Raw genomic sequence first — 16,100 nt, 5'->3', positions numbered from 1 at the left:
CCCAGTTTGCTCAGACTCATGCCCATTGAGTCGATGATGCCATCCAACCCACTTCATCCTCTGTTACCCTCTTCTCCTCCTGCCCTCAATCTTTTCGAGCATCAGCGTCTTTTCCAGTGAGTTGGCTCTTCCCATCAGATGGCCAAAGTATTGGAGCTTCAGCTTCAGCATCAGTCCTTCCAATGAATATTCAGGACTGATTTCCTTAGGATTGACTGGTTTGATCGCCTTGCTGTCCAAGGGACTCTCAAGAGTCTTCTCCAGCATGACAAATCAAAAGCTTTAATTCTTCAGTGCTCGGCCTTTTTTATCGCCCAACTCTGACATCTGTACATGACTACTGGACAAACCATAGCTTTGATTATGTGGCCTTTTTTCAGGAAAGGGATGTCTCTGCATTTTAATATGCTGTCTAGGCTTTTTTTCCAAGGAGCAAGTGTCTTTTAACTTTGTGGCTGCAGTCACCGTCCACAGTGATTTTGGAACCCAAGAAAATAAAATCTATTTTTTAATCATTAGATACAGGCTGGCCCTTAGGTCTCCTCTTCTCCTCCCTCCCCAGTCTCCAGCAGCAAGCACAGAAATAAAGGAGGGCAAGGTACAAGGCACTACCTATCTCTGGATCAGAACACACATCCAGTGTCTCCTGCACACTAGTTTCCTCTATGCTACCTCCTCCCCAAATCTGCGTCATGCCAGCTAGACTTGTTTCACTGCTGTTTCACTCTGGCTGCCTTGGTTGACTTCCCTGGAGCTTTCCTCTTGAATGCTTGGACCTTAAGAGTAGATGTCTGTGTGTGCATGCATGCCTGCTAAGTCACTTCAGCTGTGTCTCTTTGCGACTCTGGAATACAGCACGCCAAGCTGCCCTCTCCATAGGATTCTCCAGGCAAGACTACCGAAGTAGGTTGCCATCTTCTCCTCCAGGGAATCTTCCTGACCTGGGGTTGAACCTGCATCTCCTACATTGGCAGGTGGGTTCTTTACCACTGGTGCCATCTGTGAAGTCTAGATGTCAGTACCACCTGGATAATAAACCAATCAAAGACTTCACAAGAAAAAAGCCCTACAAAACAATGTATCTTAGGAACAAGTGTGCTAAAATCCTCCACAAAACACTAGGAAACTGATTCCAGCAACACAGAGAAAGAATTATACATCATGACCAAGTGGAACTTCTCCCAGGGATTTAATATCTGAAATCCAAGTAGTGCAATGTATTATTATATCAATAAGATTTTTTTTTAAATCACAGGGTCATCTCAAGAACCAACAAAACAAAACAAAACCAAAACCCCAGAAAAAGCAAAGTCCAATACCCTTCCATGATAGATAAAACAACAAACAAAAACACCCAACAAAGGAATATAATGGGCTTTCCTCAGTCTGATCAAGGACATTTGTGGAAAACCAACACTGAATGCTTTTTTTATATAATCAAGAATAGGACAAGGGTGTCTACATTTGCTACTCTCAAATCTATCTGAATACTATTTCAATACTATCTGAATACTATCCAATATTTGACTGGAGGTCAATTTGACAAGAGAAAAAAGATATCCAGATTAGAAAAGAAGTAAAACTATCTCTATTTATAGATGACATGATGTTGTAAATAAAAAATTCTAAAAAGTCCACTAAAACACATTAGAACTAATAAATATGTTCAGCAAGGCTGCAGCATATAAGATCAACTGATACAAAAATCAATTGTATTTCATATACCTGCATTAACCATTGTAAATATGAAGTTAAGAAAACAAGTCGTGTCCGACTCTTTGCGACCCCGTGGACTGTAAGCCAACAGGCTCCTCCGTCCATGGGACTTCCCAGGCAAGAATACTGGGGTGGGTTGCCATTTCCTTCTCTAGAGGATCTTCCCGACCCAGGGATCGAACCTGATTCTCTCGCACTGTAGGCAGACGCTTTGCCGTCTGAGTCACCAGGGAAGCCCTCCATTTACAGCAGCATCAACACAATGTAATACTTAGAATACATTTAACAAAAGAAGCACAGAACTTATACTATGAAAATTACAAAGCTCTGCTGAAAGAAACTGAAGATATAAACAAACTGAAACTATCCCATGCTCACGGGCTGGAAAACTGAACATGGTTGATACAGCTATAGTTGTCCCTGGGTGTATGGGAGAAACTAGTTCCGGGACGTGCTATGGATACTAAAATCTGTAGACACTGAAGTTCATGAAGATTCTTCATCCAGGGATACAACCAATCATGGATAAAAAATGTAATACCATATTTAATAAAAAAAAAACTGCACATAAATCGATCCACACAGTTCAAACCCATGTTTTTCAAGGGTCAACTGTACTTCTCAAACTGACCTAGAGTCAACATAATCCATATCAGAATCCTAGCTGACTTCTTTGCAGAAATCAATGAATTAATTCTCAACCATTACTTTATATCATATACAAAAATTAATGCAAAATGGATCAAAGACCTAAACATATTTAAAAAAAACTATTATAACCTCTTAAAATATAGGGGTAAATCTTTATAACATCAGATTTGGCAATGTGACACCAAGTCCTAGATGTGACACCAAAGCATAATCAACAAAAGAAAGAAACAAATAAATTAGACTTCATCAAAATGAAAAATGATCACTCTTTAGAGAACAATAGCGAAAAGAGCCTGCAGAATGGGGAAATAAATATTTGTAAATCTTACGTGATTTGTGTCTAAAATAAATAAAGAACGCTCACAACTTAATAATAAAAAGACAACCCAATTGTAGGAGGGAAAAAGGATCTCCAAAGAAGGGATACAAATAGCCAATGAATACCTGAAAAATATATTCTACATCATTAGTCACTAGGGAAATGTAAACCAAAACCACACCAAGATACCACTTCACACCCACCAGGATGGCTAAAGTCAAAAAGTTAAAGAAATATAAGCACTAGCAAGGATCTGGATAAGGCAGACCTCTCATACAAGGCTGGCGGAACTTTAAAACAATGCAGCTCCTTTGGAAAAGAGTCTAGCAGTTCTTTAATGACTAAACATAAAGTTACAAAATGACCCCACAACTAGGTGTGTACCCATGAGAAATGAAAATGTGCCCATACAGAAAGCTGTAGAACAATGTTTATTTTTCATAATAGACAGAAGGCAGATATAATCCAAAGGTCCATTAGTGGATGGACAGATAAATATATTAATATTATACAGTGGAATATTATTTGATCATAAAAAGGAAAGAAATACCAGTAAGTCCTATAACATGGATGAACCCTGAGAACATGCTAAAGTAAAGAAGCCAGTCACAAGAGGCCATCATATAATTCTATTCATATGAAAATCTAGGATAGGGAAATAGAGACAAAGTAAACTGGTGGTTGCTTAGGGATGGAGGAGAGGGCAGGGTGCGGGACAGGAAGAGTATGGTGGCTAGTAGCGGAAGGGAACATGCTTTCTGAGGTGATGAATATGTTTGTAATTTGACTGGCAATGGTTGCACATATTGGGACTTCCCAGGTGGTTCAGTGGTAAAAGAATCTACCGGCCAATGCAGGAGACTCAGGAGTTGTGTGTTCAATCCCTGGGTCAGGAAGACCCCCTGGAGTAGGTACTGGCAATCCACTCCAGTACTCTTGCCTGGAAAATCCCACTGACAGAGGAGCCTGGTGGGCTACAGTCCATGGGGTCAGAAAGAGTCGGACACAACTGAGCATGACCAAGCATGGTCGCACATATTTGCAAATAAACTAAATATCATTTAATTTTAAATGGGTGAATTTTATATATCAAGTATTTTTCAATAAAACTGTTTAAAAAATGTCATTTCCTTCCAGCTTAGTTGACTAATATTAGAATCAACGCATGACTTCTAGAAGAGCGTATTGGTCTGATTTCTTTTGCTTAAATGATTTGGTCATGGTCATGAGCCTTTATAGATACAGAGTGAACAGTTCAGGTACGGCCCTTTTAAGACCTTTTCCAGATACAAATGTGGAAGTGACATCATCAGACCTTTGTCCCAGGGCACCCTCTGACCTAATGCATACAGGCAGAAGTTAAGTGGTATTTTGCAATAAAACTTAACATTTTTTTTTTAAAAGACTGGAACAGCCTGTGATCCTTTAAGTATAATGTGTGTGTGCTCAGTTGTGTCCGACTCTTTGAGACCCATGGACTGTAGCTCACCAGGCGGCTCTGTCCATGGGATTCTCCAGGAAAGAATACTGGAGTGGGTTGACATTTCCTCCTCCAGAGGACCTTCCTGACACACAGGTCGAATCTGCATCTCTTTTATCTCCTGCATTGACAGGTGGATTCTTTACTATTGTAGGTGATTACAATTTATTTTTTAATTTTTAAAGGGTAAAATAATGACTCATACAAATATAAAATGAACACAAAGATTTCAATTAAGTCATTAATTAATGAGAAAACTAGTATGATGTTAAAAAAAAAAAAAACTTTCAAAGGCGACTACACAGGATAAACCTACTAAGACAGCCAGGAATGCTGAAATGGATTTGCTAATAGAAAATTGGCAATCTATATAGGGTGATAATGCATGGAGTTTTCAAAACAAAAGCTCAACTGAATTATATGCATAGGAATCACATACAGTATGATCAGCCGTTTACCAGTCAACTTCCAATTCCACAACATTTCTAAAATAATCAAAGATGATGAAAAGCTAAGTGTCACACAGAACCAGATAACCCTTCAAGGGCCTCTAGAACAGGCTCAAGAATCCACTTAAAGATACACAGATATCTTTTTGCCCATATCAATGGTTTTTACAATTTTTCATAACAGGTTTAAGAGTGGTATGTCTACGCATATAATTTGACTTGTAAGTTTCTATGCTATTTTATCTACCATAATTCACTAGTTTTATCACATACATTTCCCCCACATCTCTGAAATTATAACTGGTAGAATTTTTTCTCAGTGTACATAAAATAAGGAGGCATCTTAACTGATGACATCTTAGATATGATGAAATACAGTCATTTCACCAAATTATAAACTTTAGAAAGTGATCTTGGGGTGGGAAGCTTTAGCTAACATCTTCCTTGTGAAAAAAAAAAATTAATTTTTTAAAAGCCATCCTCAGTATCATCACCTTTGACTATGTGTTTTATGTAAAAATTTTAACTCAAACTGGATTACTGATTATCAAATGAATTAAGATACAAAAGATACTGCCCTTTAATCAGAGAAGAAATGTGGACACCACAGTTTGAGTGCTTTTTTTTTTTTTAAGCACTGGACTAGAAAAGCAATAATTAGAATAATGACAAAGATATTTAAAAATACAAAACAACTCACACACTAGTGGCACCAGCTCACAAAAGTTATAGCCTAAGTATGTATGCTGCTGCTCACTTCAGGTGTGTCCACTCTGTGTGACCCTATGGACAGCAGCCCACCAGGCCCCTCTGTCCAAGGGATTCTCCAGGCAAGAATACTGGAGGGGGTTGCTGTTTCCACTAAGTATGTACAGCTATTGTCAAACCATGATAACTCACTAGAATCACTTTGTAAGGTATACTGGAGTGAGAAATAAGACTTTTCACTGAAACTGCATTAATAGCAATTGTAGTTTTGTTTTTTTTTTTAATAGACACTTGAACTGTTCCCTTGATAGGCTGGCACTTAAAAATCCTCACAGAGAACTCCTGCAGGAAATCTTGGTACCTGTACACACTTATTACAAAGTATTTCCATAGAGATGAAAAATCTTTTCAAACTGTTTTCTCAGAATTTTTTTTCTTTCAAAACTCTTTCACTTGGGCTAGATTTGAGTCTCTTTCAGTCAATGCTATGAAATTATTTCTTTCTGTCACTTATTTCTATACTTTGAAAAAACACAAAAGGAACAATGGATGCATAATTTCAAGCTCAATTTGAGTTATAAAGCAGATGCCTGGGAAATGGAGGGCAACTCTAAATTTTTTCTTAGGTAAAAGTGTAGTGAAGTTAAAAGTTTTATCCCTCAGAATTTTTTATATTTCTTCTAGATTAATGTTAATTTTCCTACCACTATGTCTTCTTTCCTGGTTCCTTTGCTTTCTTTCCCTGTCTACAGTTTCCTTCCCTTTATTTTCTTCTCTTTATCTCAAATTCACTTTAGTGATTTTTTAAAAAAATATTAACTTATTTTCTACGGAAAGTATATAAATAGCATTGCAGACTTGATATATAAACAGCACTGAAGATTCGAATTCCAATTCTGAGTGCATTGATCTCTAATGACATGAATTTGGGCCACCGCTAAGTAAGACTCTGAACTACCATGTCCTTATTTGAAAAATGGGGAATCTGATAATTTTTCAAAATCAATGAATGACACCAAGCAGCAGAGGTAAGGAAAACCAAATACAACAAAAGTCATACTTAAACACGCTGTAGTAAAACTGTAGCGCATCAAAGAAAAATAAAAGGTCTATCTAAAGGATAGATAGAGTTAAATGCAGATTATAAACAAAATTAGTTTGACTGTGGATTTATCAAAAGCAAAAACAGAAATCCATAAAAATATGGCCGAAAGAAAGTTTGTATTATGTTAATATATATGGCTAAAGTGTTCAAGATGGCAGACATAGAAAAGATATTTTTTTGATAGAAGAGCAGACTCCTACTTATTCCTTCCTCACTGACAGAATCTCAATTTGATTTGGGTGACTATGTCCTCAGATTAAAAACATTTCATGTCCTAGCCCCCTTTGCAGCTAGCATGGTATGTGACAGTTCCGGCCACCGGGGCAAATGATCAAATGAGGAAGGATTTCTGGAAACGCTGGGAATCCCTGATGCCTGTTTTCCTGCAGTATGTGCTGTCCCACTTCCTCCCCGTGTTTTCCCACCTGATGCTAAACGGGACACTCGAGCTGCAACAGAGACATCTTATGTTTTGAAACAAAGGCTGAATAAATCACAGAAGCCTTGCCCTGTAAATACTTAACTCTGCACTTTATTACACACTGGCAGCAGGGTGGCGGGGGTGCTGTTTAAAACTATTATTTCAGTTACTTATGATTGAACACAATCCTATTTGTTACAGATGAAGAAGAAAGAAATAAGATTACGAACCCAGGTCATATTTTTGGAAACCATGCAAGTGTTCAGAAATACAGTAATACAAATAAAATCAACTGTATGTCCATACAGCACAGATTAACTCAGAAACCGTAATTTTTTAAAGGTGTACTTTACAAAGCAACACTAAGTATAAGGTTTCTAGAGATGAGTCCTTTTATGACTCATCAAGTACAGGATCGTATGGACAAAATTTCTAATTATCAAGAGCAATTCAGATTCTAATTAAATGGAGACAGAAATTATGTTTATGGATGGGAAGGCTCAGTTTTGTATGGGAATTCTTACTCCCAACTGTTCTAGTCTCCCAGTGTAATCTCTAAATTAAGGCTGGTTCTGATAAAAATCACAATGGAATTGTGTGTGTGCAACACTTATCAAGCTACAAGTTTATGAAGAAGAGAAAAAAGCCAGGTGTGTGTGCCAGTGGGCTTCAGCTGTGTCTGACTCTTTGCAACCCCATGGACTGTTGCCTGCCAGGCTCCTCTGTCCCTGGGATTCTCCTGGCAAGAATACTGGAGTGGGCTGCCATGCCCTTCTCCAGGGGATCTTCCTGACCCAGGGATTGAACCTGAGTCTCCTGAAGCTCCTGCACTGAACACAGATTCTTTACCGTGAGCCACTGGGGAAGCCCAAAAAGTCAGGAATATCCATGAAAATTTTGAAGAACAAGGTTGGTAGGCTCAACCTAGCACATTTCTGTATTTATTATAAAGCTATGGTAACTAAGGCAGTGTGGTATCAATACAGGAAAAAGAATGTGAGCCAAGGGAACAGACTAGAGATCCAAGAAACATACCTATGAATTTGAAAACTTATGTAAATCACTGGAAAAAGGATGATAAATGATGCTAGAGCAACTGGTTATCAGTAAGGAAAAAAATCAGATCCCTAACTCATATTATACACAAAAATCAATTTCAGGTGAAAGAAGAGACCTCAAGAAAAAAAAAAATCCCTTAAACCTAAAATGTAAGAACATCTTTATGACCACAGGGAACAGAAAGATGAATTATGACACAAAAATTACAAATCTGAAAGAAAAAGACTGATAAACTTAACTACCTTTAACTGAATAATCTCTCTGTGTACAAAAATACCATAAACAAATAGAAAAGGCGAAGTGTAGCCTGAAGACCATCATGGTCTGAAGAGCTTCTAAAAATTAATAAGAAAGAAAAAAAATAGTCCAATGGCTAAAGGGCAAAAGAAAGTAGCAATGAATGAAAGAGGAAACCTACATGGATTATAGGTACAAAGATATTTTCCCCCACCAGTCTTCAGAGAAGACAGTGAAGTTATCACTGACACTCATCAGACTGGCAAAAATGATTAAATCTGACATCATCAAGAATGGGGCAAGGACATGGAGCACAGGGACTCTTGGATACTCCTGGGATGGGTGTACACTGGTATTTCTGCTATCTGAGCCACACGACATGTCCAGTATAATCGAGGGTACATTTGCCCATGATGCAGCTACTATTTTATTCCCACGTGTACACAGCCTAGAGAAACTCTAGTCCCAAATATGTGTGAGCATGCTAAGTTGCTTCAGTCACTTGTGGCCGACTCTTTGTGACCCTATGGACTGTGGTCCTCCAGATTCTTCTGCCCATGGGATTTTCCAGGCAAGAATAACTGGAGGGGGTTGCCATTTCCTCCTCCAGGGGATCTTCCAGACCCAGGGATCGAACCCATGTCTCTTATGTCTCCTGCATTGGCAGGTGGGTTCTTTACCATTAGCGCCACATGGGAAATCCCAGACACACATCACAGAATATCCACAGCATATTGCCATGAACTAAGATACTGATGCTGGGAATGTTTGAAGGTGGGAGGAGAAGGGGACAACAGAGGATGAGATGGTTGGAGGGCATCACAGACTCAATGGACATGAGTTTGAGTAAGCTCCGGGAGTTGGTGACGGGCGGGGAAGTCTGGTGGGGTCTGCAGTCCATGGGGTCGGACACAACTGAGTGACTGAACTGAACTGACTGAAGATACTGTAATATATGTTTCAACAACATTTGTAAACATACACATGTGGGTGATGGTGCCATGATAGGCACTGGTTTTAAAGACAGTCTGTGATGTGACACATCACAAATTGAACCATATGAATCAGACTCCTTTTAGAACTTGTGGCATCATATTTTACAGTGGGTATAGACAGAGAGAATGCCAGCCTCGAGACCATCTTAAGACGATTCTGATGCATTCCCTCAGGAGGGCCTGCTCACTCTCCTTGACCCGAGACGTGAGCACCCCCGACCAGGTTTCGGCATCTCCCTTCTCCTCCTGCAGCCCCATCCTGCTGCGCTGCAGGTGTGACACGGACCTGAGAGCTCTGCTTTCCCAAGGACACTGGGCACAGCCCGGGGGGCTCAGACGGTGAACAGTCTGCCTGCGGCGCGCGAGACCCAGGTTCGGTCCCTGGGTTGGGAAGATCCCCTAGAGAAGGAACTGGCAACCCACTCCAAAATCCCATGGAAGGAGGAGCCTGGAAGGCTACAGTCCATGGGGTCACAGAGAGTCAGACATGACTGAGCGACTTCTTCTGAGTACAGACACACCCCCACACTGTGAAAATAATCCGTCCACTTGTCTCCAAGGCAACAGGGTGTCATCTCAGTTATCTTCACTACTTTTTAATGAGGCAGTACCACCTATCAGAAGACCCTATTCATCAGCACTAGTACCACAGATCATTGATAAAACACTCTGTCTCAATGCTATTGCTTTTCACACCTTGTGAGGTTGCTATTACTTGCTTCCCCAAAGTTGTAGAGAATCAAGTACCTATTTCAAAAGTCAAAGCAGTCTGTAAATATATAGATAAGTAACAGTGTAGAGCACTGCGGCAGGGCTGAAACTTTATCACAGACAAGAAGACTAAAAGCCCCTCATGCCCAAGGCCCCTTCCTGGAGTCAACTTGATTATTCAGATATTGTATGCTATCACTTATATGTGGAGTTTAAAAAGTACAATGAACTATTCAATACAGCAAAAAAGAAGCAGAGCCACAGACACAGAGGACCAACTAGCGGTCACCAGTGGAGGGTGGGCAACACAGGGGTGCGGGAGGAGGAGCTATAACCCCCGGGTACAAGACAGGCTATGAGCATGTACAGCACAACACGCGGCGTACAGCTAATATTCTGTAATAACTGTAAGTGGAGTGTACGTTTAAAAGTTGCATAAGAAAATTTTAAGTTAAAACCGTTTAAAAAAAAAAGAATTGGTATGAGTATATTGTAGAATACAGCGGCTCTGCTGCTGCTAAGCTGCTTCAGTCGTGTCCGCTCTGTGCGGCCCCATAGACGGCAGCCCAGCAGGCTCCTCTGTCCCTGGGATTCTCCAGACAGGAACACTGGAGTGGGTTGCCATTTCCTTCTCCAATGCATGCATGCACGCACGCTAAGTCGCTTCAGTCATGTCCGACCCTGTGCGACCCCATGGACAGCAGCCCACCAGGCTCCTCTGTCCACAGGATTCTCCAGGCAAGAGTACTGGAGTGGGTTGCCATTTCCTTCTCCACAGCAGCTCTGAGAACATTCTAAAGAACACCAACAATTCTCATGTATCCTATGATTCTCACCTGTTCAACCCCTAAGATAAAGGAAGCAATATAGTGAAGGACACGGGAGCCTGGCATGCTGCAGTCCGTGGGGTCACAAAGAGTCAGATACTTAGTGACTCAGCGACTGAACAACCACAGCGCTAGGTGCCTGTTCACTGTGCAGAGCGCTCGGCATGTCTTGGTATCAGCCTTGGCAAGATGAGGTCACTACCAGATCCAGGAGGAAGTTCACCACTGGCGAGAACGGGTCCTTGGAAATCATGGGAACTCCAGACAGTAAACCAATTGTCTTAGGCTGGAAATGTTTTCAAAAAAGCTTCTGATGGGAGCTCGTGGCAGTTTCAGCTAACCAGCTTCAAAGCCTGTCACAGGTTCCTGTGCACTGGAGGAGATCTGTTCTGAGTATCCTTTCAAATTCTGATAAGCTGGCCAGACATTTGCTTCAAAAATATCTCTAGTTTTTCCTAATTGTGTCAGCAGTGGCTCCTAGAAAGGCCTTTTAAAATATCCTTTAATCTTCAGTGTATTTGTCTCTTGAGGTATTTATGTCTTTGTGAGAACCAAAAAGTTTTACATGTTATAAAAGAATGTCATGGTTCCATATTTTACTTTTTACAACCTTGCAGGTAACGGTCAATCATGAGATAATCCCTTTGACATTCACTCAAAGCTCTTTGATTAAATCATTAACTGTTATTCTTGGGGACTAGGGGTGATTATTTCACAATGCCTGATGGTTTCGTTTGGAATCAGCATTTATTTTATGAACAGATCCACCTCATTGTTTGTTCTTTTCAAACCAGACAGTTTTAGAGTGACCAGTACTTAGTACATTCTTAAGTGCTGGAGAACATTTGAAACTTTAGTCAGAACAGCAAATCTTATAAAATCACAGATGTTTAAATAACTCTAGTTAGAAGAGCTACTTCTCTGGAAAAGTAAGATAGATTTCAAGCACACAAAACCATGAAAAAGGCTGGACAGAGTGCTTAGCTATGACACCAAATGTATGATCCATAAAAAAAACAAAAACATAAACTGGACTTCAAAATTAGATTAATGAATTTAGTTAATTAAATTTCAGAAAACAAAAACACAAGTCAGAGTCTGAGAAAATATTTTCAAATCATATTATCTGATATAGGACTTATATCTAGAGTACATAAAGGAATCTTACAAGTCAATGTAAAAAGAGAGATAATCCAGTTAAAATACATGCAAAGATTTAAAGAGACGTAACTCCAAAGAATATACACCAATGGCCCATAAGTTCATGAAAATGTGTTCAGCATCATTAGTCATCAGGTAAAACAAAGTAAAAACCACAATGAGACATCACTTCATACTCACCAGGATATGGAGAAACTAGAATTCTCATACATCATGGGTAGGAATGTAAAACTGGTATGGCCGCTTTGGACAATAGTCTGGCTATTTCATTGAAAGGCTAGAGTTCCCATATGACCAAGCAATTCCACTTCTAATTATTTATCAAGATAAATTTTGTAAAAAAATAAGAAAGAAAGAAAACCTCCCTTTGTGCAAGGGTTTTACTTACTGAGGTTCCACTTTAGGCCTGTTGTCGTCACCTGATTGCAAGGCTGTCCAATAGGAATGAGGCCACACCAATCACCTTCCATCCCAGTATCTACATGCAGTTTGTGCTTTCCCTGAGGCAGAGAAGGAATGATCATTAAGATGGGAGAAGAAAAGACAGCACGTTACTGTGCACTGAAGATCTGGTCATATGCACCAGGAACCATCCTAGTGATGGCTCATGTAATTTATCATACTTAATTCTAACAACAAACTTAGGTTAGATAGCATCACCTATCAGACCCAATGACCATGAATTTGAGCAAACTCCAGAAGATAGTGAAGGACAGCGAAGCCTGGCGTGTTACAGTCCATGTGGCTGCAAAGAATCAGACATGACTTAGTGACTGAACAACATGTACTGAATCATCCTATAGAACTTTCACCTGACTTAATACTAGCAACAGTTTTACAAGGTATCTTACTGTTAATTATTACTTTAACATATCAGAAAATTGAAGTTTGCAGAGATTAAACTGTCCAGGATGTACAGATAACAAGCAGCAGCAGCAGGATTACTACCTATACCTTCCACTTCCAAAGACTAAACTGATTCCATGTGCTAAAGAGCACTAAAGGATACAGAATTCAAGGGTCTTAATGAAATGCTTGCTTGAGGGTAAATACAACATTGCTTCCTAAGTAAAATCTCTGCTTTTTACCTGGGAACTGGGCTTCTGACCTTTAGAATTCAATGTCAACCCTACTAGTGATTAGTCTGTTTCCTACACCCACAGCTCTAGGAGATGCTCACTGACAAAGTCTGTCTACCAGGAAACAGAATGCCGACCCTGGGAAGTGAGTATGCTCACCTTCTATTCTGATTATGAAATCGGACATAATTTAAAATGTTTTCTATTTTTCAGTTTAAAAGAAAGTTAAATGTAATGCTCAATCAAGGCCACAAGGCTTGCTTTTAAATAAAATACTTGGAAACTCTTCTTCTACAAAGTAATGCTTTTCTATTCCCACCCTATTTGCTATTCTGTCCTTAGGATTACACAGTCTTTTTAAAAAGATACTTCAAGTTCTTTTGGGACAATGTCAACATACCCATACATTCAACAATAGAGTAAAAAAGGTATTTTTTTTTTATAATTCAAACAACTCTAAAGGAATAAGCACCAAAATATAGTCTTCATTTTAATAATGTTTTAAAGTATATTTAATGTATGACATATTACCAGACTAAGGTATTTAGGTATCCTTGTACAATCATTTTACCTGTGACTTAAGCTCTTGTACTTTAATCTCTGAGAACTTATTCTATTGTACACGGGCCTCAAGATACAAATAGGATTTGTCTTCTGTTAAAAGATTGCTTTTATTAGGGAAAAGAGCTCTCTAGGTTACATGAGTTCTTGTATATAACACAAGTTCATTCAGACATTTACTACTGATACAGTTCATATACATATATTTCTATTTGAGCATTCAAGGAGAGGGCATAAATTCAATTCTAAGGGCTTGAATATACATTCAAACACAAAGATGATTTTTAAAGAAAATTTAAACTACATTTGAACGTGGTGTCCATCAAGGGAAGAAAGATAGGCAATATACATAGATATACAACAAGCAATAGATTACATCCACGCAGAGAAATGTGGGTGGACTGAAAACACAATGTACTGGAAAAACATAATGCACAGTAGGAAACAGAATCATGATAAATTAAAGAACCCATCTATAAAATGAAAATAAATGCAAGAACTGCCATACGACCCTGCAATCCCACTGCTGGGCATACACACCAAGGAAACCAGAATTGAAAGAGACATGTGCACCCCAATGTTCATTGCAGCACTGTTTACAATAGCTAGGACATGGAAGCAACCTAGATGTCTATCGGCAGATGAATGGATAAGAAAGCTGTGGTACATATAAATAATAGAATATTCAGTCAGTTCAGTTCAGTTCAGTTCAGTCGCTCAGTCATGTCTGACTCTTTGCGACCCCATGAATCGCAGCACGCCAGGTCTCCCTGTCCATCACCAACTCCTGGAGTTTACTCAAGCTCATGTCCATCGAGTTGGTGATGCCATCCAGCCATCTCATCCTCTGTTGTCCCCTTCTCCTCCTGCCCCCAATCCCTAATATTACTCAGCTATTAAAAAGAATGCATTTGAACCAGTTCTAATGAGGTGGATGAAACTGAAGCCTATTATACAGAATGAAGTAAGTCAGAAAGAAAGACACCAATACAGTATATTAATGCATATATATGGAATTTAGAAAGATGGTAATGATGACCCTATATGCGAGATAACAAGAGAGACACAGATGTAAAGAAAAGACTTTTAGACTCTATGGGAAAAGGCAAGGGTGGGATGATTTGAGAAAATAGCACTGAAACACGTATATTATCATATGTGAAATAGATCGCCAGTCCAAGTTCGATGCATGAGACAGGGTGTTTAAGGCTGCTGCACTGGGATGACCCTGAGAGATGGGATGGGGAGGGAGGTGGGAGGGGGGTTCAGGATGGGGAACACATGTACGTGCCCACGGCTGATTCATGTCAATGTATGGCAAAAACCACTACAATATTGTGAAGTAATTAGCCTCCAATTAAAATACATAAATTTTAAAAAGATACTTCTTCTACTAACAAAATTAAAAATATATATTAAAATTTAAAATATATAAGCATATATACACACACTAACAATTTCCTCTCCCTAATAGGGATTGCTATCTTCCCAGATGACTCAGTGGTAAAGAATCCTCCTGCCAATGCAGGAGATGTGAGTTTGATCCCTGGGTTGGGAAGATCCCCTGGAGAAGGAAATGGCAATCCAGTCCAGTATGCTTGCCTGGGTAATCCCATGGACAGAGAAGCTGGGTGAGCTACAGCCCATGGGGTCACAAATAGCTGGACAGGACTTACCAACTAAGCACAAAGGGAAATGATACAGGAACAAAAGGGAAGGAATGGATCAAGCAGCCAATGAGGACTACTGTCTGGATCAGAGATGATGACATGCTATGAACTAACAAGTATGACTAATCCAACATTGAAATCTCATACAAATAACAAATGCATATTTTAGATATGAAGCAATACAAGATTTAGAAATTTTTAACTTTTCTGGGGCTTCCCTGGTGGCTCAGCTGGTAAAGAATCCACCTGCAATGTGGGAGACCTGGGTTCAATTCCTAAGCTGGAAAGATCCCCTGGAGAAGGGAAAGAAGAACCCCTGGAGAAGACTTTTCTGAAGGAAAAACCAGAGAAAATATTTCAATAATTCTAAACAGTAATTCAGGAAAGAGGAATGATTGGGAGATAGCCATGGGAGAAACTCAAAAGTGAAATAAAAACGAATCTCGTTCTTGAATAATGATCTTTGGTGTTTTCATGTAATTTAGAGCACAGGCATATAAACCATATTATTATTATAGAAGTTCTCTACCTATGTCAGTGTAAAAGCAATGCTATAATTTTCAGAAGGCACAGGTAAGGAAAAGAGCAGAAGAAAGTGCAGTGGGTCTCATTTCCTCACCCTTTCTGTCATACGGGAATTAGGAAACAGAGCCTAGAGTTGCAGAGTTTTATAAAGGGGATCTGAAAGCTGCTCCTGGCCGGAGCTATAGGTAAAACGGGTAAGGCGCCCACATGGCAGCAATGGGACTGAGAGGTGGGGTCTTAAACAGCTCCATTCTCCAGCCTCAAACCAGTGTCACAGGCGAGCTCTCCACACAGCTGTCTACATGGAAATTGTGACCAGGGCACGGAAGGCAAGGCACAGGGAAGGAAGAAAGGTACCAGATCAGAGATCCGGTCAGGTCTAGGGGACGGCAGCGTGTGAGTAAGGGGCGCGCTTAGCGGAGGCCC

At 39.7% G+C, this 16,100-nt stretch overlaps 1 protein-coding gene across 4 annotated transcripts in view; it reads right to left on the bottom strand.

Moving 5' to 3' along the window:
* TPK1 (thiamin pyrophosphokinase 1) overlaps positions 1-16,100 on the bottom strand; it is a 366,723-nt gene that overhangs the window by 91,602 nt on the left and 259,021 nt on the right. For all 4 annotated transcript variants that reach the window (XM_020881673.2, XM_070461296.1, XM_070461272.1 and 1 more), the window contains one exon: positions 12,228-12,339. In XM_020881673.2, coding sequence (XP_020737332.1) covers positions 12,228-12,339 — 112 coding nt within the window. The remainder of the gene's footprint in view (positions 1-12,227; positions 12,340-16,100) is intronic.

The sequence above is a fragment of the Odocoileus virginianus genome, chromosome 1 (genome assembly GCF_023699985.2).
Source record: "Odocoileus virginianus isolate 20LAN1187 ecotype Illinois chromosome 1, Ovbor_1.2, whole genome shotgun sequence".
Lineage (NCBI taxonomy): Eukaryota > Metazoa > Chordata > Mammalia > Artiodactyla > Cervidae > Odocoileus > Odocoileus virginianus.
This window is presented reverse-complemented; position numbering and strand designations above follow the sequence as displayed.